The sequence below is a fragment of the Notamacropus eugenii genome, chromosome 2 (genome assembly GCF_028372415.1).
Source record: "Notamacropus eugenii isolate mMacEug1 chromosome 2, mMacEug1.pri_v2, whole genome shotgun sequence".
In the NCBI taxonomy this organism is placed as follows: Eukaryota; Metazoa; Chordata; class Mammalia; order Diprotodontia; family Macropodidae; genus Notamacropus; species Notamacropus eugenii.
The window spans coordinates 7,464,476-7,491,373 of NC_092873.1; the positions used below are offsets into that span (position 1 = coordinate 7,464,476).

The window sequence follows — 26,898 nt, forward strand, 5'->3', positions numbered from 1 at the left end:
TCAATCTGTATCAGTTTTAGGGAATCTGGGCTAGAGTCTAGACCAATGAATTCAGGGATCCCTGGGATAATTGAACACTTACATATAATCATTGTCATTTCTATTTAATATTGGTCCACTCTTTCCCTTTATGAATAGTTCAGAAAAAAAAATGGCTGTTACGTCAAAGTTTGGCAAACTTTGGGATGGATTACATTATCATGCATGTAGTAGTAGGTACTCTGTTACATTAATTGATAGAGTTTTTATTTAGTATGCCTTTAAAAGAAACAAATAAATCAATTTATTGGGAAATGATTATCAGGGAGATGAGCAAAATCCAGGAAAGCTTCCTGGAATTTACACCTGTGAAAGTGTCTGAAGGAAGAGAGAGATTTCAACAGATAGCCCGAATGGATACAGAGCAGGACAAAATACAGAGTAAGTGGTAGAGCAGTTTGGCTGAAAAATGAGAGTGAAGACGAGCAGGATGAATTAAGACTGGTCAGAGTCCTACTGTCAAGGGTCCTAGAAGGCAGCGCTCCTTCATCTCCTGAACATTTGCTGGAAGGTGTGTTTTTCTGCTGGGTATTGGAAATATTTTTTTTGACTTTGTACATTACCCTATGCCCACCACATTTGAATATCCTTAGACTACATATCAAGATAGCAACACGCCAAGAAAAGGAGGCAAAAGGTGCAAAGAAGGGTGAGAGCAAAAAGCATAACCTATTCTTGAATAAATGAATTTAGGGAGGGAAAACATATGTCTGGGTAAAACTCAGTAATAAGAACTCCCAGTATAGACTGAGGCCTTCATACCCTCCCTCAAACTTTATGAAAGTAAGAGAGTTCTTTGTTTCTTTTTCTTCCTGATTCCAATGAACTCATTTCCTACTATCTATATTTCTGACTTCCTATTGCCTACATTTTTCTTCAGTCACCGTTTGCTGTCAAGAGTCTGAACATTAACAGCCTTTCGAAAGCAGATACATAAGATTGTTTTTTAAAGATGAAGGTTATTACTCATTTTCTTCAGTTTGTGTTTTATCTGATAGACACAGCGAATAAATAACCAGAGGTTTCAGGATCAGGGAATGAGAGAGACCAGGGACTAAGCATCACAGGCAAAATTTGAATTCAGGTCCTCTGCTTCTACAGCCAAGCCAACGTTTCTCCAATGGACCACACTTCATTCCTGTCTACCTAGTTAACTTTGAAAAAAAATGGTTTACTCATTTCTATTAATGAATATAATGTCTACTCTTGATACCGAGTTCCCAATGGAGTCATGGATTTGTGACTTAAGGATTTGTTAAAAATCATCATCGAAAAGCTCAAGAGCAATCTGATAAGTTCAAGTATTATTTCTCTGCCTCGGCTTACCTGTATAATTTGTTTGACAATAATTGTCTCATTTTTAAATCTTCAAAAGAAAGCTGGGCATATTTCTGTCTCTCTCTCCCTCAGTACCGTCTTGAAATGAGTTTGTCATTCTTGAGAGTTGGGATTCCAGTTCTCTTATTGGTTGCTCCATTTGGTTCCTTAGATCAGCATTCTTATTTTCTAATTTGTAATTATAAATATTTCTAATTTATTTTCTCTTCATTGTTCTAACTTGTCTGTCTCTGCTGAGTCTAAACCAAACGGAAAACAAAGAATGAAATTAATGAGAAACTGCCCAGTTTTATCATGGAAATTAACAGATGTCTACTTCTTAGCTTTCACTTTAATTTCAGTCAGAGATCCAGAGACCGATTCTGAATTTCTAAAAATAGATTCGAACTTTGAAAGTATTGATCATAAAGTTCATCTGAATTAAATTTTAACTAAAAGCAACAACAGCCCTATTTCTACAGGAAGTTAGTCATTAGTTTGCACTCTGGTACTTACTCTGGTGCTAGTATTAGGATCATTACAAAAAACATGTATAATTCCAAAAGTTGTCTTCAACTCCAGAATCTCCGGGAATGCTTACTTTGGGTGTAGAACCGGGAAAAATATCCTAAAATTTCATTTACATTGAAATATTTTACAATCATAGTCGTGGTAAATGAAGTTACCTGGAGGAATGTATGGAGTTCCTTTGGTTTTTCATCAGTTTCCAGCCATGCTCGTTCATCAAGATCATGTTTTTATTCTGTGCCATTTAGCTGCATTTTAGCTTAAGAATTTCCAGATGATGTCTAATAGCAACAACTTCTTCTTCCAGGTGTTTGCTGTCTGCTTCCAACTGGTCACATTTCTTCTGCAAGGTTTTCGTGAAAAAAAACCTCTTCTTGAAGATTTTGATTAATTGATGCCAAGTGTTTATAAAATGAAAATGCTGCTTCCAATTGCTGTGTAAGGTATTTAATCTGTATAAAAGAACATTATCAAGTTACACCAATTCAATTTAGGTCTTTCAAACTAAAGACTAATTTTAAACTGATAACATTAAATTATTTTGAATTCAGTTGTAATTAAATGCATCATTCTCTACATATTACAGCTACAAATTGTATTTCCTGAAATGATTATTCAGGTAAAGTGACAAATCAAAAACAAAATTAAGACTGAAATGATAAACCAAGAATTTCTTTGATTAGCTCTGATACTCTGTGTAATCCACATTTCATATTTCATCCCATATTTTCTTCTGTGATCTCTAATTTTCTCATGCATCTTTTTTCCAGCTCTTAATACAGTGCGCAGATATCAATAAAATTCATACTCGAAGGAGATCAATAAATTCTTCACTTATGCCAGGCCTAAGGCATCAAGACATCTCAAAAGGAATTTGGAAAGACATGCAATTTCCTTTCTCATTCTAATGAGAACACTGATTCTATGTTCAGAAACTTCACTGAGAAAGCAAATACATTTATAGCCATTTGAAGGCGACATGGTAGGATTTTGGGTTACAGAGCCAGAGAAAAGCAGAGAGGTCTTTCTCAAAACTCAGGTGACAGTACCCAGGGACATCACATTGTTTCTCAGAGCGTCTGTTGTGAAATGGCCGTCTTCCTGCTCCCCAAGTGCTTTAAGGGAATAAACCAACACGCTAAACAGGACTCGGTCGTTATTCCTTCAGACCCAGGGGTTAGAGGACAGAATGAAATAAGTGATCAATAAAACATATGCTACCACTGCCTTCCAGAGGACCAATCCTCAATAAATGTTAAGAAGTTAATTCTTTATGATAAATATTGATGAGAACTGCAAGACAAGAGATATCATCTACGAACATTAATGAGAGTTAAGATAAAATGTTTCTAAGGAGTCACTTGACATAGAAAAAAAGAGTATTACTATTAGTTAGCATTTAAATAGCACTTTAAGCATTATCAGTGGGATCACATTTGAACACTTGTTTTTCAAAACCTTGCTAGGAATTTCCCCCAACTCCTGCTGGGAGTTGGGGAAATGGCTCAATATTACCAAATACTAGAATCCTTACAAATTAAGAAATAGTTCAAGATGAATTACTCAACTTATTATTCCTCAAGTTCGAGAAAAATCTTTGCTTCCCTAAAACAGAAGAGCAATGTATAGGCCATACTGCAAGGAAGTCGGTTTCACCCACGTCCTGGTGGAATGATATGAAAATCTTCTAAGTATTCCACTCCTTTCTCCTCTTAAAACAACTCAAGTCCTGTTTTCACTTTTAAATCTTGTAACTCAATTACCTTGTATTATGAAGGTTCTTAATCAGCGGTAATCACCTTGCAATCAAATTGCTTTCGTTGTTGTTTTTTTTGTGGGGGGAGGGTGTTTTTGCCATTTTAAAAGCTCTTAAAGAGCGAGTGCTTTTCAAATTGTTTCTGCTTAGTAGTCATCTTTTTGGGGGAGATATGATTTGGATCTTTAGAAATCCAGAAGAAGTGTCAGAAGAAGTTCAGAAGTTCTAAGAGATCCTGCAATCAGTGCCCCTAAAAGACTTTCTATCATGTGTTTCTTCAAATAGCTTATCTCCCTCTGGTAGCACTCTGATTGCTGGAAAGTTTTTCTTGAGGTCCAATCTAAATTTCTGTCTTTGCACACTTCCATTGATGAGTAGAACAAGTCTAATATTTCTCTCACCTGAGAAAGCTTTTTAATCCTTGAGAAGTACCATTAACACAATATATTTAAATACATTCTATTTGATATAAGTTCCAAGACCCCAGAAGAGGAAAACCTTCTAGCATATAAATCTAGAAAGAAAGTTAGTAGAGCCCAGAATTTTCAGGGAGATTATCAAGTCCCAAGCTTGTTTACTGAGTTGCTAAGAACAGCAAGAGGAGACTAGGCCTGAAATAGTAATTGTTGTCTTCCTAGCATGGGGAAGATGTAAATCTCAAGGACATTGGTGTCCAATGGCCTGGGGCATATTGTAACTATTTCAAAAGGTATATCAAGGGAAGTCATTTGACACAATTCAATATTCAGAATTACCTGATTTTTTAAAGCATTAATTTCTCTATCCATTTCAGAATGAGTTCACTTCACTCCCACCCTGGTCAACAACATCTCCATTTTCATATTCTTTTAATGCCGTCATGGCTGTTTGCAACGCGTTGAAACATCTGTGACAATGAACAGAATAATTAAGTCAATGTCTTCATAGCTTACATATTATACATTTCAAAAGGGTAATTTTTGAACCACTACCTTAAATTATCCTCAATCATAGAGAAGAAAATAAATATAAAAAGAGTTGTTGTCATTACTCAACACATCTGACGATATTTTGCGAAATAAAACCAGAGAAACAGTAGCCTCACCAATGATTTCATCTCTCTTTCAAAAGATATATATTCGTCATCAGCTCTACATTAATGTCACTTCATTTTAGAACACTGCCCACATGATTTCTCGTTATGCTGTCATATTTGTAGAACGAAGGATGCCTTCCAAATAATATAATACAACAATTAAAGGATAAGGAAATTCATTTTGAATAAAAAAAGTTTTACAGTGCTGTGTTGTTTCTTCGTTATTTTCATTGTCGATCCATGTAAATTGGCTGGGCAAGTGTTTAAAGGTCCTAGGCTACAAAACACAAATGATCTCATTTAATGCTATTGGAATACCAAGTTGCATTTAAAATGTTGCTTTAGTGGATGGAATTACAGGTAGTCTCTAACTTGAAAAATCAGATGGATCTCAAACGCTCCTTTGCAAACTGACTTTGTGGAACAGGGGAGGCATTTCTCCCTCCCACTCAGAGGTAGTACTCTTAAAAGCAGTTCAATAAAAGCCCCGCAAAAACTAATTCTATCATAACACTGCTAAATTAAAGTCCTGGAAAATGCAGGACCATTTGGAGATTCTCCTCTCCCACTAATACGGCAACCTCTCTCCTGTGGTAAGAAGATCTGATACCTCAGCGGTGATAACTTCTTGCCACATTCAATTAGAAGTCATCCACTGGAATTCAGTTACAATGCAATTTGAAAGCATTAAATGCTTACCTTTCAAAAGTGTGACAGAATACAGAATTTAGACAGACTATGGTCGATGCTCTCATCCAAGTGGGATATGAAATAAATGTGCAGATAATGACAATATACAACCACGTGTAAGAGCTTTAGGGGAGTGTAATCGAAATTTCAATGTCAACTCTGATGGGGAAGGTCATTCATTACCAAAAACAGAGATCAGAGTAGGCCTCAGTGAGGAACTGCATTTGGGTGAGGATGAGTGTAGATACCATGGGTAAATATCACAGGCACAGGACAGATTTGGGAAAGCCCAAGGCATGTTTTGAAGCACAGAGAATAGTCCAGTTGAACAGGAGTGTAAAGTATAGAAGACAGAATAATATAATTGAAGAGAGAAAAGGCACGCTGCTGGCACATCGTGAAGAGCCTTATATCCCAGGTCAAGAAATGCTGTGGGGTCTAGCTCAAAAGTCATATACTTAACTTAGTTTGGCTGATCCCACAAAATTAGAAGATGCCTTTTACTCCTTCAGTCTCTGACTGCATTTCATTTCGACCATTCTAAAGCACTTAATACATTCTCATTTGCACAGCTTATTTGGGTCCCTACATTACCTCTTTGAATAGCCTACAATCACTCACTGTCAAAGCAGGGACTGCACATTAGTAATGGACCCCTGTCACTCCAGGACCAGCACAGTATTTTATATAGAATCGATGTTTGATAATACTTTTTGACTGAATGACAATTGAACAAATTAGATAAATAATGAAGGAAATAAATTAGGACAGAAAACATAGAAATTTACCTTAGAGAAGCATTTGTGTCCAGAAATAGTATACAGAACAAGCGACTGTCAAATGCTGTATAGTATCATTCCACCAAACATACTTTAAGGTACAGGTGCTATGCAGCATTTTACTATAGCTTCAGAGATGCAGGACACAAGGTATATTTGTCAGCGGTAGGTTAGTGAAGAAAATGAAAATAAAAAAAAAAACCCCTTTGTTCACTTAGAATCATCCATGGTGGAATTCTTTAAGTGTTAATATACAAAATGAATTTGTACTCAGTATTTAACAAAAGAGTGAAATCCTTGCTTACTTAATGTTTCCTTTGAAAGGCCTGCCAAAAGGGGTCTTACCGATTTAAATCTTCCTCTAATTCATCATTTCTCTTCATTTGTAGTTCTAGAGAATCTTCCAGACATTGCTTCCACTCATTGAGTCTCGTGAATTTTTCCCTTTCAATACGAAGCTTTAAAAAAATTTTACAATGAAAAATATCACAATTGAACTGGCATTTCTGAAAGGGATTCTCTTCATTAACTCTAGCTGCAACTGTAAATATCAATTTAAGCATAGATTGTTAAACCAAAACAAATATGGAAAGATTTGAAAATGATTGATCTTCCTTGACATGACATACCTTTCCTGTGATTTCACTACAAACTATTTCTTTTCTTTTGAAATTTAAATCAATGAAAGTTCTGATTTGATTCAATATAGGTATTACTTTTACTGACAATATTCATAAATTTAGAAATGATTGAAATGAATAGGAATGAATAGAAAGTGGGCCAAGTTTCCCAACACACCACACCTTGGAGGAACATTGGCCTTTCCTATTTCTCTAGAGCCCATGATAATTATCCGTTCAGCTCCACTTCCCCTTTGCGTTGGCACACCTGCACATGTTCCACACATTCCTATGTTGAAATGACAATGTATGTCTTTGTAAGTAAGGGTGTAAAACAGTTCTGCTAATCTCTTTGTACTGAAATAAGAGAGATGCAACGTGAGTAAATTGACGTTTTCTTTTTCTCCTTGAGTGGTTATCTGTTGTTCCAGATTATGAACCAGGTGCTCTTTACTCTCTTGCAAAGAAAGACAGAAGCCTGCTCATTGTGGTGAATACTGCATGATTGTATTGTAGACTCACTCCTATTTCTCCTCTTTGCTTCCACATTTCTCCAATGAATTTTTACCACAGCTGCAATTTCTTCACTTCCTATTTCCATTTCATTCATCTATTTATCTGTAACTCTTCCCTTATTTAATTTCTATTTATCTGTGACTTAATTGGTATAGGAAATGCCCAGTCATAACGTTTATAACGTATCAGTACAAAGAGGTCCTGCCCTCAACCGACGTCTCAGAATCTGCAACTCTCAGAGTTTTACTGAATAACTTAGGGCACCAAAATTATGCAAAACTGGCCCAGGATCATGAAGCCATTTGTGTCAACATTGGGATTTCAACCTATGCATACGTCTGAGGCAAGATCTCTATTCCTAAAACATAGTGCCTTTCTTCATTGCCATAAAATCAGTTATTCCCTCCTTACTAGTCTACTACAACTGCATTCTCAAGAGGTAGAAGTCATACTGGTATCCAAAAACTTTTCTTCTTAGTCTCTGACTTCACTGAAACATAGATCCTCTTTCTCTTCTGTGATTGGTAATTTATTTTCCCTATAAATTATCCTTTCACCCTGTTTCTCTTTCCTCTTCTATCTCATGGAGACCCCTTTGGTCCTGGATCATGACTTCAAGCCGAGGATCAAAGAGTGAGGGAGGTGAGCATTTAATCCCACCTTCTCATTTTACAAAGGAGGAAGCAATCACACTGGTGTTAAATCAGTTGCATACAGTTTAATTAAAAACAAAAGGGCTACAGAGTCTTTCTGTTCTAATTTTGCCCGCACACCAATCTTTCCTACAAAATGCTAAGCCAAGTACTATCAAACATCGTTGAGATCATGTTACTGCCATGTACAGGAACTTCTATGGACTATCAGATTGAGGCTTAAATTCTCCGTCTTCTTTTCTCTTATATCTCACTTCATCACATTTTTCCAACTTTTAATTCTAATTGCTTTACGGCTCCCCTCCTCACACTCCTATGCTTTTCGTATTTTCCTATCGCTCCCTATCTTACTAATCCATCACTTTCTTAGCCTATTGGACTCTATTGCTCTCCTGTACTGCTGATCCCTTCCCAAATCTCGAAGGCAACTCAAAGTTCTCACTTTTCTTCAATGCTTTCCTTACTATTTTGCTTCAATGAACCTTGCCTTCACTACATTCTTTGAGATTTTTGTCTGCAGCATTGAGTGAGTATGCTATTCGGGTTAATGCCTACATTGAGAATCACCTCTCATTTTAGTTCTTTATTATTTCAGTGTCTACTGGTGATATATTGTATAGGGACCTATCAGGAATTCACTAAATATTTTCAGGATAATCAACTGCACTATACTCATTTAGAACTATAAGCAGAGCAAAAATGGACAAGTCATGAGTTAGTACAGATTTTTTTATAAATGAAGAATCCAAGGTTTGAGAGAGAAAAACATTCATAAAAACAAGTTGTATGCCAAGAGGCTGAGCCAGGACGCAAAATTTTGAAAGTTCACCCTCCTATATATGCTATCAATAATTAATATACATATGTGCAGATGATAGATGTGTGTACGCATGTATAAAATTCAGATATTCGGCAATTTTTCTTCCACTAGAGTTGCTACCTCAGCAAATTTGCTCTGGGAACTTCTTGTACTGAGAACAGGACTGGATAATACCATTTGCTCTAACCTCCACCTATAGTGATCTCTCCTTTTCATAAATGCTTACATGTTTACCATGCACTTAGCAGTTGTTTATATGCTACATTGTATTAAACATGAAATTCCTCTATTTGGCATTGGAATGCTAGAGAGACTGAAAATTCTTCAAGGAGAGAGTGCATGTCTTACACATAGCTTTTGCTACCTGCTCAGAACCTCTCATAGTGGAATTCACATATGGATTTTCACTAGTTGATGAGGTAAATTTTGAACAAGGAAGAAATTGTAATTTGACTAATTTTTACAGAGCGAAAACTTGGATGATCTGGGAAATTAGATTAGAAATGGGTGCTAGTTTGCACTGAATACCAATTACATGAGGTAATTCGTACTGACAAAGAGGGACTCTGACTTTTTTCTTCCTTACTTTACCTTCAAGGTCTCAGTCCACACCTAGTTTCTGGACTGCAGCCTGAAACTAAAAGGTTTGGAAGGGTAATATTTCAATCGATGTGTTCCACAAACAATGTGAGCGAAATGAAGACAATGAGGGATAGGGGAGTTAATTGGGAAAAAAAAAGTTGTTTCACTCTCGTACTGCGTTCTGAAACCTAGAAAAATGTCTCAAGGGTCAAATGCCAGAGTAAAGAAGTTTTTCTAAGAATGAGATTGGACCTTGTAATAATGTCATAGCTAAGGGAAGTATACGGAAATTAACGAGTTCAAAATAAGGCTTTTGAAAAATTAGGAGGTAGATATGAAAATTGGGGAGGCAGTGGTTATTTGTATGAAAATGACAATGGTCTTTTGTTTTCAGTGTAGAGAAACTAGCATTTAGTCAGTGTCTAACGTGTGCAAGGAACAAAGGCCATAAAGTTGAGTGATTTGCAATTATCATCTCATTTGATTCTCACAACAACCCTGGGAGGTAGGTGCTATTATCAACCCCATTTCATGTTTGAGAATACTGAAAAGATTAAGTGACTTGCCTAAGATCACACCAAGAGCATCTGAGGCTATATCTGTAATCAGATCTTTCTCAGCCCAGGCTCAAGATTTTATCCATAATTGCTGCCAATCCCCTTCAAGTTGAGAAACATCTCATCATACAAAATTCTCTTTTTGATCACTTTGGCTTAGATTTCCCTTGCTTTACCACTTATGATGGGTACTAATTTGAAAATATGTTTGAGGAATGTCAGAAATATCCACTTCTATACTTTTTGGCAGGCATAATGATGAATAGCACACACAACTAGATATAAATATGGGAAAGCAAATGAAAAAGGAGAAAGGCACTTGACCTAATAATGGAAACCCGTTAGGGGAATTTGATTGTGTTGGTATTCTATGCGTAACCTCCCCTTCATTTTAATAATTTCTAATAATAATAACAACAATATTTTTTTTTACTGAATTTATATGTGGCCATTGGAGGCTCTGGGAAACCGAAAATATATAAAAAACCAGAATAGACAAACTCAAGGTGCTTTCGTCCAAATATCACCTTGAGCCAATTTTCATTTTAACTCCATTTTCAACCTAGGCAAAGCCAAGAAATGAATATAGAGTTTTGTCCTTCTTGTTTTTCCACTAGTAATACTACTATTATTACCAGTACCACTACTACTTCTACTAGAAGTACTACTACCAAATCTATTACAACTACTACTACTACTTTTGCTACTACAATAATAACAATTACTCTACTGCCAACATCCTGGGAAAAGGAATTTCTATGGAAAATAAGGAAGCATGAATACTCCCTGTCCTCAAGGAACTCCATTATAATTGGGTAAAAAACAATGAGATAAAGCAATTGATAGTTTGATAAGAAATGCGATCACCATAGGACAATCTATCTGTAATTAAATACCAGATTTTGTGGTATCAGATGAAAAGTGGATTTGAGGAGATTCAGGAATCAACAGGGGTGAAAAGCCCAAAAAGCATTATGAGAAAAGAATCATACTTTTGTAATTCAAAAACATCTTGAATGTGAAGAGTAGAAAGGTTTTGAATAGGTAGCACAGATGAGGAAGTGTAACTAAACAAGAAGAGTAACTAAACAAGATGGAGGTATGGAGGTGGAAATCCACAGGGTGAGATCAGATTGATTAAGTTAGGGAATATTAATGAAAGCATCCATCTAATTACTTCAACTCCAATTTATCCTTTCCATGTACAATTTCTATATGTACAAAATGTGAAGAAATAACATTTTCTTGTTATTCAAGGAGGAGTTTGAACAGAAAGAAACAAAGAATTTGTACTTGACAGTGCTGTTTGGGGGATTAAATGAGAAAATGAAGGTCAAGGTGTTTCTAAAAATCAAGTATGATAGGAATGATTGAGCTATTATTGGTCCTGGGATAAACACCTCACTCTTTGCATAAGGACAGATAAACCAAATGGTCAACCACAGAAAGAGTGAATATAAGTATTAAAATTTACGTGTACAGATTGTGGAAGTTGGAGGAGTAATTCTAAGTCAACGGAAATTACAGACACAGTGTTCAGAAAATTGACAAAACTGGTAAAATGAGAAAGCAGCAATTCCCCAAACCACTTGGTAGTAGCTAAGAAAGAGAAGGGTAGAGAAGTGGAATGGGCTAGGTACTCAAGAGATAGCAGGCAATGAATATAGCAGTCTCTGGGTTGATAAACTCAAGGACCCCTACCTTCTGGGATAAGAACTCACTGTTCGAGAAAATTGCAGGGAAAACTGGATAACAATGTGGTGGAAACTAAGCATAGACCAATTCATGACACCATGCACAAGAATGAATGGGTACATGATCTAGGGATAAAGATTGATATCATGGACAAAGTGAAGGAGGAAGGAATAGTGTATTTATCAGATTTATGGAGAAGGGAAGAGTTTTTGACTAAAGAAAAGACAGTAAGCATTATGAAGGGAAAGGTGAATAATTGTGATTGCACTAAACTGAAAAGTTTTTGCACAACTAGACCCAATGCAATCAGGATTCAGAGGGATGTAGTACATTGGGAAAGAATTTTGACAGTTAATGTTGGGGACAAAGGCCTCATTTCTAGAGTATATAGAGAACTGAGTCAAATGTACCAGAATACAAGTCATTCCCCAATTAATAAATGGTAAAAGGATATGAACAAACAATTTTCAGAGGAAGAAATTAAAGATACCTATAATCATAGAAGAAATGCTCTCAACCACTTTTGATTAGAGATGCAAATCAAAACAACTCTGAGGTACCACAACACACCTATTAGATTGGCAAACATGACAGAACAGGAAAATAATAAATGTTGGCGAGGATGTGGGAGAGTTGGAACACTAATTCATTGTTTGTGGAGCTGTGAGTTCATCCACCCATTCTGGACAGCGCTTTGGAACTGTGCCGAAAGGGCTACAAAAATGTGCATACCCCTTCACCCAGCAATATACAGCAATATGACTGTATCCCCAAGAGATAATAAAAATGAGAAAGGACCCCACATGTACAAAAATATTTACAGCATCACTCTTTGTAGTGGCCAAAAACTGGAAATCAAGGGGATGCCCATCAATTGAGGAATGGCTGAAGACATTATGGTATCTGAATGTAATGGAATACTATTGCGCTATAAGAAATGATGAGCAAGATGACTTCAGAGAAGCCTGAAAATATTTACATGGTTTGATGCTGAGCAAGAGGAGCAGCACCAGGAGAACTTTGTGCACAGCAACCACCAAAGTGTGCAAGAGCTTTTTCTGGTAGACTTCGATATTCATAGAAAAAAAAAAAATTCCCAATGATGCCCTAAGGCAAAATGCTTTCCACATGCAGGGAAAGAACTATGGAATTCAATCGCAGAATTTAACAGATCATTTCTGTGTGTGTGTGAGTGTGTGTGTGTGTGTGTTATATTTTGGTTTGTTATATGATTTCTCCCATCTATTTAATTCCTCTACACAGCATGACTACAGTGAAAATGTACTCAGTAGGAATGTATATGTAGATTCTATAAAGAATTGTATGGCTCTTGGGGAGGGAAAAAAATCTAAGTTTTGTCGTAGTGATTGGAGAATATTAAAACTAAATATATTGCTTAAAAATGTGAAATGTCACACTGAATATACTTTCCACTCATTTGTTTCCAGAACAAATTACTGATCTTTTTGCATACGTACTTGACTTTTGGTTTCATCTACTTCCTTCTGTAGTTTTTCCTTATCTTCATAATCAATTTCCTTAAATGATGTGACTTGTTGTGAAACTCCTGTCAGGGACTGATAATTGCAGGAAACAGGTGGCTCTCGCTGAAGATTTCTTACTCTAGCCTGATAGAAATATGTCCAAATTACTAATATTACAGATTTCATAAAGCAACATTAGCTAGTATAAAATAAATATAATTTTAAAATTCAAATCAAAAGTCTATATAATTTTGCATACAACTTAATTTCTTCAGTATGTTCATAATTATCAAAGATTGAAAGACAGAAATCTCTTAGGGATTAAGGAAACAACCTCATTTTGCAGGTGAGAAAAACTAAACTCCAAAGAGGTTAAATGAGTAACCAAGGTCCTAAAGGTAGACGTTTAGAAAGAAAAAGATTAAAACTTGGCTCCTGAGACAGCAAAGTTGTTTAGATCATATCACTCAACTTCCATTTAGCATGGAGCAAATGAGATCTTTCTACTCCCTCAGAATACTCCTCAGAAATCAGTACAGTCAGCCTGCTTTCCCCATTACGTCTTAATTGACAAGAATGACACCACCTCCAAAGCTATCTAGGCACTAAAACATTTTACGTGAAATTCCCACGCAAAGTAAAGGAAAGAGGAGGGAAGAACGTACACTTTCTTATGCTTGGTAGAAAATGTAAAGGTTTCCCATTCCATTTTTCGGAAAAGTTGACTACCTTATTTCTGTGTGCCAGTCCGTAGAAGAAAGACATCTACAAGAAAAGGTTTTGCTTTCTTTCCTCTCATGGTTTACGCTGGAGAATGAACATAGGCACTGATATGCTTGTCAGGCTTGGTAAAAGCACTTAACATGCCCAAAGTCAAAATGTCAACAACAAATATGGGAGCTAGGTATTATTCACATCTTCAACAGTCTTGCTAAGCCTTCAAGGAAGTTGCTTTCTCTGTTCAGATAAGAGTTACACTCCTGGTTTCAGTCAATGGAGAAGAAACAGGAAACTATGGAAAATATGCTAGTTCTACACGCTATGTGTACATAGCATGTTAGAAGTACAGAGTTTTGGACATACAGACGTATTCATCCGTTCACATATATGTATATGTAGATATCCACACAGAAAAACATAACTGTATGTGTATAGAATGATATACTGCAACAATTCTTCTCCTCTTTCACTACAGAGCAAGGGGAATTATTACATAAATTATGAAAACCAAATGAAGCCAAAAATCAAAAGAAGCCAAATGTTTTTTTCTAATTAGACAAGATGAAGTACTTTGTAAAAGTCAATTTTAGTAGAGTCACGCCAAATTTTTTGAAGAAAACATAAGGCTAAGAGAAGACAATGTAAAGTTCAGAAAGTAAAATTGGCTCAATTCACTGAATTTCTACAAGTAAACTGTACTCTATTATGGAATGACTAGATAAAATTTTAAATTTTTTAGATGAAATCATTACCCAGGACAATACGTGGTAGAATCGACCCTCACTGCATATATGAAAAATCACAGATAATGTGATCTGCTATTAGACTGTATAAATTATTCATATTAAGGAACTAAAAGGAGTGATTCCAGAACCGGCAACTTTGGAAACTGAGCAAGACTTGTTAGTCCAACCACAAAAAAAAAAAAATAAAAAAAGAGATGAAAAAATAGTGGAGTACAATTAAAAAATAAGATTAGTAACTGAAAAATTAACGCTTAATGAAGAATCATAATGTTTCTGAATAGAAGCACTGTCCTAAATTTCAAAGAAAAGTAGTGGCTCGACTACGGAATTTCACTACAAATAGAATCCAATCGTTAATGTTTCAAAAATTAGTTCAAAAGTGTCTAAATTGAAACTAGTTAGACAGATGAGTATGTTTAAATTTTAATGAAACTCGTAAAGGGCATATTGCACAGTTATCTCAAAAGAGATTTTATACTTCAACTGTAATATTGTTCCTAGCATTATGTTGGAAGACTTTTCTTAAATTGCAGCATTTGAAAAAATTTGTGATATTTCAGTATTCAAATGGAATAATAGAAAAATTAATGAAATAAAAATTTATCTTTATTTGGATACTAGAGATTTCCTATACAAATATTTATTAAGCCAAATGTCATGGACTGCATGATTTCTTGAAGCAAAATGTGTCGTTACCTAAAAGAAGAATTTGTAAATTATTTTTATACTTTTAGCTTTTATATTATTATTTTTATGTTTAAAATTGCTTTCGATTGTTTGCTTTATTACTTATATTGTATTACAGTACATGTTATTTTCATTTTTATATTCATTTGATCTTAAAAATTATTATATTACTTGTTCTATTTATCATATCATGGATTCTCACTCTCAATTCTTATATATCAGAATTTGTACAATGAAAGATAATAGCATCACCAGCCTGTCGAATATTCAAATTCCTAAGATATCTTGATAAAAATTAAATTGAATTTCATTTCAAAACGACTAAAACTTATCCAAGCAAAATACTTCAAAAGCGAACCCTCTTGCGGCCTTCTCATTTTCATATTTCCACGTTTGCTCTCTGAAGTGGTTCCATTCACACATTAACTAATACTTTATTGCTCTCTTCTACTATAAGAGCTTGTTTATCAATATCAGCATAAACTTTATTGAAGAGATCAATAAATTGCACCTGGGCATCACTCATTTGCTTTTCTTGAATTATGATTTTCTTCTGTGTGTCTTCAAGCTCTTGCTGCAGCACCATATTTTCACTCTGGATTTTGCCTAATCTTTCTTGGAGAGATTCATTTTCCAAACTATATCTCTTGACTTTTTCCTTTAACACTTGATTTGGTTCTTCAAGTTCCTCTGCCTTCTGTTCAGCATGCTTCAGTTCTCTCTGTGTGTTTTCTAAAATGTATGTCTTCTCTCTGAGGGATTCATGGACATGGTCTAGCTCATTTTCTAAACTCTTGGCTCTACTTGCAGTCTTAGAGAGTTTTTCAGAAAGGACACCGTTATCCTCTCTTAGACTACACAAGTCATGGTTTAGTTTGTCCTTTAAATGAAGCCACTCATCTCTTTTACCCTCAAAGGAATCCTCAAGGGCTAATTTTGATAACTCATATTTGCCAACGATTTTAATCAACCTGGACGCGTATGATGCCCCATCGTCCTCTAGTTTCTCAATGTTTTGTTCTGCATTCTGCAGTTTAGAGTTCAGCATGGCATTCTGAGCTTTCAGAACGATTATTCGTCGACGGCACTGAAATCCGATTTTTCTTAACGCTTCTTTATTTAATTGTAATTTCTGTTGAAGCTCTTCAATCTTTTCTTTCAACGCTTCAGTTTCTTCTGTGTGGTGCTTTCTGGTGCGCTTATCCTTACTTTTTACTGTGTGTAATTCCATTTGGTGCATGGCAACTTCATACTGTATGATTTCCTTTTTTTTCTGCAGGTATTTTTCCTTTTCGTTCCTAAGAGGAACCTAAAGATAAGAAAAAGAAAAAAATGTTATTCAAAATAAAATTATAAATTCTGATATTTCCATAAAAATTCAAAATAAACGCCAAAGGTCCAAGAAGCATAGTGTCTTCAGAGGAAAAGTTAACTGAGGGAGTTTCACCTATTTCCCATTCTGTTAATTTGCGCAAAGAACAGGACTTAAAACTGCATCATAAATCGAAGATTTGGAACGCGTTTTTGGACCGACAAAGCTGTCTTTCTTTCAGTATATTTGATTTCCTTTTCTCCATACATTTTATCTCACACTGCTGATTCTATTTCAGACATTTCAAGGTCTCTGGAAAGTACTTTCAATACATGATCTCACCTACAATTTGCACAACCTTTATGAGGGAAATACTTATATTTATTTATATTGCTAAGTGTGGAAAAGAAGTGCAGTTCACGAATTTGAAACTATAGATTATTATAGCAAAAGGGGACACTACTGATGAGTTAGTACATCATTTTATAATTCAAGAACCAGAAGCCTAACGACAGAAAACCATTTGCTGAAAGTCGTGTGGATGGCAATGGACTGAAGCAGAACACAAAATCTTGGAAAAGTCCCCCTTAGATTGACAGTTTTACCAGATTTCAGACATATAATTATATGAACACACACATGTGTGTGTAATTCCATATGTGTACATGTATAATTTTGTGTGTACATATACACATCCACACAGGAACAGATATATCAATATAAATAAATATATAAATGTACATACATACGTATAAATATATATACATATATATATATATATACATATATATATGTATAATACGTAGGTATTCAGCAATTGTTCTTCCACTAGGGCTGCTAACTCAACCAATTTGCATCGAGTAATGTTCTCATTAATAAAAACATGAATGGATTAATACCATCTGCTCTAATTTCCACCTGTACTGATATCTTCTTTCATAAATACTTACAGGAATATCGTTCACTTAGTAGTTGTTTAAATTCTACTTTTTGCTACAAATGAACTTTCTCTCTTTTGTATTGACTTCCCAGAGAGAGTGAAAATTCTTCAAGAAGACAGTGCGTGTCTCACACACAGTCTTCGTATACTTCTCAGGGTCTATCACAGTGTTGTTCACATAATTATTATTCACTAATTGATGAAATAACATTTGAACGAGGGAGAAACTGTAATTTCACTGAAATCTTCCATAGTGAAAACTTGCGCGATCAGGGAAATTAGAGAAGACATAGTGCCAGTTTGGCCAGAATGCCAATTAATTGACCTACCTCTTCCTACCAAAGATGGATTCTAAATTACTGCTTCCTTGCTGTAACTTCCAGGAGTCAGTTCACACCTAGTTTCTTGACTGCATCCTGATGCAAAAAGCTTTTGACGGTTAATATTTTAATCCAGGTCTTCCAGAAAGAAGGTGAGGGAAAGGAAGACAAGGAGTGATAGGGGAGCTACTTGGGAAACAAAACTTATTTCATTCCAGTGCTGATTTCTGACACCTTGAAAAATTTCTCAAGAATACAAATTCAAAAGAAAAGTAATTTTCAGAAGAATGAGACTGGAACTCATAATAGTTTCTTAACTAAGCCAAGTCTACTGAAATTAGCCAGGTTAAGAAAAGTCTTTTGCAATATTTGGAGATGCTTATCAAAATTTGGGATGTAGTATTATTTGTATAAAATGGACAATGATCTTTATGTCCTTGGAGCAGGGAAACTAATATTTCTTAAGTATCTAATACGTGCCAAGAACAAAGGCCATAACCTTAAGAGATTTACAATCATTATCTCATTTGATTCTTCCAACAACACTGAGAAGTATGTGCTATTATAATCCCCATTTTGTGGCTAAGGAAAGGGAGAAGAATTAAGTGACTTGCCTAGGATCACACAGATAGAATCTGTGGACACATTTGAAGTCAAATCTTTCTAACCCCAGACGCAAATTTCTATCCCTAATTCCCCCAACATACGTCTAAGTGGAGAAATATCCCATCATCAAAAGTTCTTTTTTTGCCTGCTTTGGAAGAGATACGTACTTACTATGCAATTTATGATGACGACTAGGGTGAAATTTGTTTTGAAGAGTATCCGAAATACCTCTTACTATAGATTGTGCCTTCTACAATGATGAATCCATACCTAAATACTTGGAAATGTGGGAAAGCAACTGACAATGGAGAAAGGTATTTGCTAGCATTAAAGGGAACAGGTTAGAAGAATTTGACTGTCATGCTATTGTACGCTTAACTGTACCTTCATTTAAAAAATTTCTGAGAATAATACGAGCAACTGAAAAATAATTTTGTTTTCAATTTCTACTTTGCTCTTTGTGGTCTGGAGAATTCAAAATTTATAAAAATCAGACTAGAACATCTTCAAGTATTTTAGTCCAACCATTTTCAACTGCTGGCAAAATCAACAAATAAACATTTAGTTTCCTTGTTCCTGTTTTCCTTCTACTAGGACTACTACTACAAGTACTCCTATCACTAGAACTAATAGTACTGGAACTACAACTAGTACTACTTGTACTACAACAATCATAACAATTGCCTCTACTGACAGTGTGCTTTGAAAGCAAAGTTCTACCGAGAAAGAATGAAGTATCCATTGTTCTGTCCTCAAGAAACTTTATTACAGTTGGGCAAAAAACAGTTAGAAAAGGGAAGTGATAGTTTGTCAACAGATGTGAAAACCATAAAGCAATAAATGCTCACTTACATACCCAATTCGGTATTAGGTAATTAGGTGGTATCAGATGAAAAGCGGATTTCAGGAGATTCAGAAATCCTTAGGGGTGAAAAGTCCCAATGGCATTATGGCAAAAATATCGTGCGTTTGGAATGCACAAGCCTGTTGGAGATGAAGAGTAGATAGGTTTTTGATGGGGAGTGCAGATGAGAACGTGTAACTGAGCAAGAAGTGAAGAAGGTATGGAGCTAGATATGCACATGGTGAGATCTGATTGCTGAAGTTAGAAGATATTAATGAAATCATCCATCTCATTACTTTAATTCTCAATTGTATTTTGCAGGTACAATTTACATATTTAGGAATTGTGAAGAAACAACCTTTTCCTGTTATTCAAGGAGAAGTTTCAATGGAAGTATACAAATAATTTTTACTTCACAGCATTGTTTGGGGATTAAATGAGAAAATGATGGTAAAGGTCTTTCTAAACATAAAGAATCATAGAAATGATTTAGGCATTATGGGTCCTTGGAAAAACACTCATTCTTTGTGTAAGGACAGATAAACCAAATTGTCAACGACATCATGAGTGAATATTAGTATTGAAATTCATGTGCACAAATTGTGGCGGTTGTAGGTCTAACTTTAATTCAACTTAAATGACAGACAGAGCGTTCAGAAAATTTATACTGTTGACGAGCAAAAGGGAAATGTCACACTGCACACAATTTCCATTCATCAGGAACAAATTATTGATCTTTTTGCATACATACTTTACTTTTGGTTTCGTCTACTTGCTTCAGTAGTTTTTCCTTCTCTTCATAATTCCTTCGATAAAATGATGTAACTTGTTGTGAAACTATTCTCATGGATTGATAGTTGCCGGAAACAGGAACTTCTCGCTGAAGATGTCTTTCTCTGGCCTGATAGATATGTGTTCAAATTATTTCTATTGCTGATTTCAGAAAGCAATATTAGCTCATATAAAATAAATATAGTTTCAAAATTCAAATCAAAAGTCATTATAGTTCTGCATGCAATTTAATTTCATCAACATATTCATAATTTTCATAGATTTGAGATATAAATATCTTAGATGGTATTTAACAAAATTCCCGCATGTGGCACATGAGAAAAACGAAACTCCAAAGAGGTTAGTTGAGTTACCCAAGGTCCTAACGTTAGTCGTTTCTAGGGAAAAAGATTGACACTTGGCTCCTGACACAAGAAAGCTCTTTTGATTATTCTACTCAACCTTCATTTAGCATGGATCAAATGCGCACTTTCCACTTGCTCAGTATAATCCTGAGATATCAGAACATTCAGCCTGGTGTCCCCATTGACTCCTTTTTGAGAATAATTACAGCCCCTCAAAAGCTATCTAGGGACTGAAATATTATAGGTGAAATTCACATGGAAAATACTGGAATGAGGGGGGAGGAATGTATACTTTTTTGTACTTGATAGACACATTAATCGTTTCCCATTCCTTTTTTCAGAGAAATTAACTGCCTCATTTCTATGCACCAACATTTAGAAAGAGGAGGACATCTACAAGAAACGTTTGAATTTTCCTTCCTCTCATTGTTTAACTGGGGAGAAGGAACGTAGGTACCGGTACGCATGTCAGGCTTGGTAAAAGCGTTTGATATGAATGATTTGTTTTGCTCAAAGCCAAAATGAAAACAACAAATATGGTCACTAGGCACTGTTCACATCTTCAAGAGTCTTTGCTAAGCCTTCAAAGAATTCCTGTTCCTGTTCAGATAGGAATTACACTCCTGGTTTCAGTCAATCGACAAAAAAAAGGAAACTATGAAAGAATATGCTAGTTCTCCCACTAATCTATACACAGCACGTTGCAAGTTCAGCGATTTGTACATACAGACGTATTCATCCATTCTCATATGTGTATGTGTACATATACACGCAAGATGCAAAGTCATGTGTGTATAGACTGATACACTGCAAAAATTCATCTCTAATTTCATCATAGTGCAACGCAAATTATTGCATAAGTTATGAATACCAAATGAAGCAAAAATCAAAAGAGATCAAAATTTATTCTCTAATTAGGCACGATGAAGGAATTTGTGAAACTAACTGTAACTAAAGTCTGGGAAGTTATTTTGAAGAAAACATAAGGCTAAAAGGAGACAATGTAAAGTTGAGACAGTAAAATGGGCACAATGTACTGAATTCCCATAAGGTTACTAAATTCTGCTTTGGAAGGATAAGATAAAATTTTCAACTTTTTTAGATGAATTATTTCCCAGTACAATATATGGTATAATGGACACTCATTGTATATATGAAAAATCACAGAAAATGAGAGCTGGTATTAGACTGTGTAAAGTTATTCTTATTCAACAACTAAACGGCCGTGATTCCAGAACTTGCAATTTTGCACATCGAGCAAGAATTATTCGTAAAACAATAAAAAAATACTGACATTAAAATATTACTAGTGAAGCACAATTAAAAAATAAGATTATTAACCCAAAAAGTTAACGTTTAATGCAGAAAAATCATCTTTTGGAATAGAATTGCTGTCCTCACTTGGAAAGAAAAATAGTGTCTAGACTAAGGAATTTCACTAAAAATATAATCCAGTTGTTAATGCATCAAAAGGTAGTTGAGAGGAGTCTGAATTGAAACTAATCATATTGTGGAATATGTTTAAATGCTAATGAGATGTCTAATGGAAATATTCCACAGAATCAAACAAGAAATTTTACCTTTCAACTGTTATATAATTCCTAGCATTTTTGTGTAAGATCTCTCTTCAACTTCAGCATTTGAAATAATTTATTCCATTTCAGAGTTCAAATGGGATATTAGGAAAATTATTAAAATGGAAAAAATTATCTGCATTTATGAGGCAGCGATTTCCCCTACAAATATTTATGAAACCAAAATGTCATGGACTCTGAGTCTTCTTAAGGTAAAAAGCATTTTTTTATTTTTATTTTTATTTCGTTTTTATGTTATTATTTTTATGTATCACATTATTTTCATTTCTTAATTTCATTGCTTACTTTTTATTACAGTATGTTTAATTATTATTGCATTCACATTATCTTAAAAATCATGACATTACTTGTTCTATTTAGCATATTATGGATTCTCATTCTCAATTCTTACATATCAGCATTTCCCCAATGAAAGTTGATAACCTCACCAGCCTGCTGAGAATTCAAATTTCTAAATTATCTTGATTAAAATTACTTTGACTTTCATTTCAAAAAGCTATATCGTTATCCAAGTATGACATTTAATGACCGAACCCTCTTTCAGCCTTCTCAATTTCATATTTACACATTTGTTCTCCTAAGTGGTTACATTCACTGACTAACACTTTCTTGCTGTCTTCTACTAGAAGAACTTGTTTTTCAGTATCAGTATAAAGTTTGTTGAAGAGATCAATAAACTGTACCTGAGCATCACTCAGTTGCTTTTCTTTCATCGTGAGTTTCTTCTGTGTGTCTTCAAGCGCTTGCTGAAGCACCATATTTTCACTCTGGATTTGCCGTAACCTTTCTTGGAGAGATTCATTTTCCAAACTACATCTGTTGAGTTTTTCCTTTAACACTCGATTTGTTTCTTCAAGTTCCTTTGCCTTCTCTTCAGCATGGTTCAGTTCTCTCTGTGTGTTTTCTACAATATATGTCTTTTCTCTGAGGGATTCATGAACATGGTCTAGCTCATTTTCTAAACTCTTGGCTCCACTTTCAGCCTGAGAGAGTTCTTCAGAAAGGAAAGCATGGTTCTCTCTTAAACTAGACAAGTCACTGTTTAACTTGTCCTGTACATGAAGCCACTCATCTCTTGCTTCCTGAAAGGAATGTTCAAGGGCTAGTTTGGACGCCTCACTTTGCTTATAATCGTCAATAACAGACATCAGACGAGACCTATATGATTCAATTTCGCTCTCTAGTCTCTCTGTGTTTTCTTTTGCATTCTCCAATTGAGAGTTCAGCGCTGCATTCTCAGCTTTCAGAACCTTTACTTGGCCACTGTATTGAAATCGGATTTTTCTTAATGCTTCTCTATTCCACTGTAATTCCTGTTGAAGCTCCTCATTCTTCTCTTTCAAAGCTTCAGTTTCTTCTCTGTGGTGCTTTCTGGTTTGCTGATTCTTAATTTTTACTGTTTTTAATTCCACTTTGTGCATGGCAACTTCATACTGGATGATGTCCTTTTTCTCCTGCAAATATTTTTCCTTTACATTCCTAACAGGAACCTAAACATAAGGAAAAGAAAAGAAAATGTTATTCAAAATAAAATGACTTATTCGGATATTTCCTTAAAAATTCAAAGGAAACGCCAAGGGGCTAAGAAGCATAGTGTATTTAAAGAAAAAGTTAACTGAGGGACTTTCACCTCTTTCCCATTTCTATCAATTTGCTGAAAGAATACGGCTGAAAACTGCTTCATCAACCAGAAGATTTGGACACCATTTTTGAACTCACAAAGCTGTCTGTCTTTCAGTAGATTTGGTTTCCTTTTCTCCATACATTCTGTCTCACACTGATGATTCTATCTGAGACATGTCAAGGTTTTTGGAAAGGACTTTCAGTACATCATCTCACCTAAAATTTGCACCACCCTTGTGAGGGAAATATTTATATTCCTTCATATTGCTAATTGTGTAACAGAAGTGCACTTCACGCACGTAAAACTATAGATTGTTCGAGCAATAATGGACACTACTGATGAGTTAGTACTTCATTTTACAAATCAAGAACCAGAAGCCTAAAGACAGAAAATCATTTGTCGAAAGCCAACTGGATGGCAATGACTGAAGCAGAACACAAAATCTTGGAAAAGTCACCCTTAGATGCAGAGTTTTAACAAACTTCAGACACATATTTGTAAAAACACACACATATATGTGCATGTATCAACGTATGTGTACATGTATATTTTTGTGTGTGCATATACACATGCACACAGGAACAAATATATCAATATAAATAAATATATAAATATAAATGTACATGTTAATATAGATAGATACATATATAGATATATAGATAGATAGATAGATAGATAGATAGATAGATAGATAGATAGATAGATAGATGATAGATAGATAGATAGATAGATAGATAGATAGATGATAGATAGATAGATGATAGATAGATAGATAGATAGGTAGACAGACAGACAGATAGACAGATAGATAGATAGATATAGATATACAATAGGTAGATTTTCAGCAATTGTTCTTCCAGTAGGGCTGCTAACTCAACCAAATTGCATCAAGTAATGTTTGCATTAGGAAAAACATGAATGGATTACTACCATCTGCTCTAACGTGCAACTTTAGTGATATCTCCCTTTTGTAAATGCTTACTGGAAAATCGCTCACTTCGTAGTTGTTTAAATTCTACCGTTTGTTATAAATGAAGTTTCTCTATTTTGTGTTAACTTCCACAGAGAGTGAAAATTCTTCAAGGAGACAGTGCACGTCTGACACACAGTCTTTTATCCTGCTCAGGATCTATCACAGTGTTGTTCACATAGACAATATTCACTAGTTGATGAAATAACGTTTGAACAAGGAAGAAACTGTAATTTCGCTAAATTCTTACATACTGAAAACTTACACGATCAGGGAAATTACACAAGAAATGGTGCCAGTTTGGCCAGAATGCCAATAAAATGACCTACTTCTTGCTGCCAACGATGGACTCTAAGTTACTGCTTGCTTGGTATACCTTCCAGGAGTCAGTTCACACCTCGTTTCTTGACTGCAACCTGAAGCCAAAAGCTTATGAAGGTTCATATTTTAATCCAAGTCTTTCAGAAAGAAGTTGAGAGAAATGAAGACAAGAAGTGATAGGGGCGTTACTTGGGAAACAAAACTTATTTCATTCCAGTGCTCATTTCTGACACCTTGAAAAATTTCTCAAGCATGGACATTGAAAAGAAAAGTCATTTTCAGAAGAATGAGATTGGAATTCATAATAGTTTCTTAACTAAGCTGAGTACACTGAAATTGGCCAGGTTAAGAAAACTCTTTTGCAATATTAGGAGATGATTATCCAAATGTGGGAGGCAGTATTATTTATATATAGTGGACGTTGGTCTTTATGCTTTTGGAGCAGGGAAACTAGCATTTCCTAAGTGTCCAATATGTGCCAACAATAAAGGCCATAAACATAAGAGATTTACAATAATGATCTCATTTGATTCTCACAACAACCCTGAGAAGTATGTACTAGTATTATCCCCATTTTGTGGCTGAGGAAACTGAGAAAAACTAAGTGACTTGCCTAGGATCACACAGACAGAATCTCCGGACACATTTGAAGTCAGATTTTTCTAACCCCAGACCCAAATTTCTATCGCTAATTCCCCCAACATACGTCTAAGTGGAGAAATATCTCATCATCCAAAGTTCTTTTTTAACCTGCTTTGGCAGAGTTACTTACTTACTTTTCAAGTTATGGTGACTACCAGGGTGAAATTGCGGTTGGAAGAATCTCAGAAATCTCCCTTACTTTACTTTGTGCCTTCCACCATGATGAATAGCATGCAGAAATACATAGAAATGTGGGAAAGCAACTGACAATGGAGAAAGCTATTTGATAGTATTAAAGGGAAGGGGCTAGAAGAATTTAACTGTCATGCTATTGTACGCTTAACTGCACTTTCATTTTAATAATTTCGAAGAATGATCATAGAAACTACAATACTTTCGTATTGAATTTCTACTTTTGGCGTCTGGGAAATTGAAACTTTATATAAAATCAGACTACAGAAACTCAAAGTACTTTAGCCCAACCATTACCTTAGAACAAATTTAATTTTAGGTAAACTTGCAACTCCTGGCAAAATCAACAGAAAACATTGAGTTTCCTTGTTCCTGTTTTTCTACTGCTAGTGCTACCACTACAAGTACTACTATCACTAGAACTACTAGTACTAGAACTACTACTAGTACTACTTGTACTGAAAAAATAATAACAATTACTTCTCTTGACAGCATGCTTTGAAAACAACGTTCTATCAAAAATAACGAAGTCTAAATGATCACTGTCCTCAAGGAAATCTATGATAGTTGGGCAAACAAGAGGTAGAACACAGAAGTAATAGTTTGTTAACAGATGTGAACAGCATAAAGCAATAAAAACCCAATGAGGTCATATCAAATGAAAAGTGGATTTCAGGAGATTCAGAAATCCATATGGGTGAAAAGTCCCAATGGCATTATGGCAAACGAATCATGCTTTTGGAAGGCACAAGCATACTGGAGGTAAAGAGTCGATAGGTTTTTGACGGGTAGTGCAGATGAGGACGTGTAACTGTGTGTAAGCCAGAAGAAGAGTGTGAAGAAGGTATGGAGCCAGAAATCTACATGGTGAGATCAGATCGATGAAGTTAGAGGATATTAATGAAATCATCCATCTCATTACTTGAATTCTCAATTGCATTTTGCAGGTACAATTTACATATTTACAAATTGTGAAGAAACAACCTTTTCCTGTTGTTCAAGGAGAAGTTTCAACGTAAGTAAACAAGTAATTTCTACTTCACAGTATTGCTTCGGGATTAAAAGAGAAAATAATGGTAAAGGTCTTTCTAAACATAAGGAATCATAGAAATGATTTAGGCATTATGGGTCC

General features: G+C 35.1%; 2 protein-coding genes across 2 annotated transcripts; both read right to left on the reverse strand.

Moving 5' to 3' along the window:
- Positions 1 to 6,485: 6,485 nt before the first annotated feature.
- On the reverse strand, positions 6,486 to 20,365 carry LOC140524318 (ankyrin repeat domain-containing protein 26-like). Its single transcript, XM_072638730.1, has 4 exons — positions 20,038 to 20,365; positions 15,776 to 16,573; positions 13,106 to 13,255; positions 6,486 to 6,642 (listed from the first exon to the last, which is right to left on the reverse strand). Exons 1-4 carry the CDS (start codon positions 20,131 to 20,133, stop codon positions 6,526 to 6,528), a joined length of 1,161 nt encoding a protein of 386 aa, XP_072494831.1. The 5' UTR covers positions 20,134 to 20,365; the 3' UTR covers positions 6,486 to 6,525.
- A 2,148-nt stretch (positions 20,366 to 22,513) lies between these two features.
- Positions 22,514 to 23,526, reverse strand: LOC140524319 (ankyrin repeat domain-containing protein 26-like). Its single transcript, XM_072638732.1, has one exon. The coding sequence runs from the start codon at positions 23,436 to 23,438 to the stop codon at positions 22,539 to 22,541; it is 900 nt and encodes a 299-aa protein (XP_072494833.1). The 5' UTR covers positions 23,439 to 23,526; the 3' UTR covers positions 22,514 to 22,538.
- Positions 23,527 to 26,898: the final 3,372 nt, after the last annotated feature.

Coding starts and splice junctions, on each gene's coding strand:
- LOC140524319 (XM_072638732.1), bottom strand. CDS start 23,438: ATGCACAAAGTGGAATTAAAAACAGTAAAAATTAAGAATCAGCAAACC.
- LOC140524318 (XM_072638730.1), bottom strand. CDS start 20,133: ATGAGAATAGTTTCACAACAAGTTACATCATTTTATCGAAGGAATTAT. Junction 16,574..20,037: donor TAGACGAAACCAAAAGTAAA/GTATGTATGCAA, acceptor TCTTATCTTTAG/GTTCCTCTTAGGAACGAAAA. Junction 6,643..13,105: donor TAGATGAAACCAAAAGTCAA/GTACGTATGCAA, acceptor ATTTTTTTAAAG/CTTCGTATTGAAAGGGAAAA.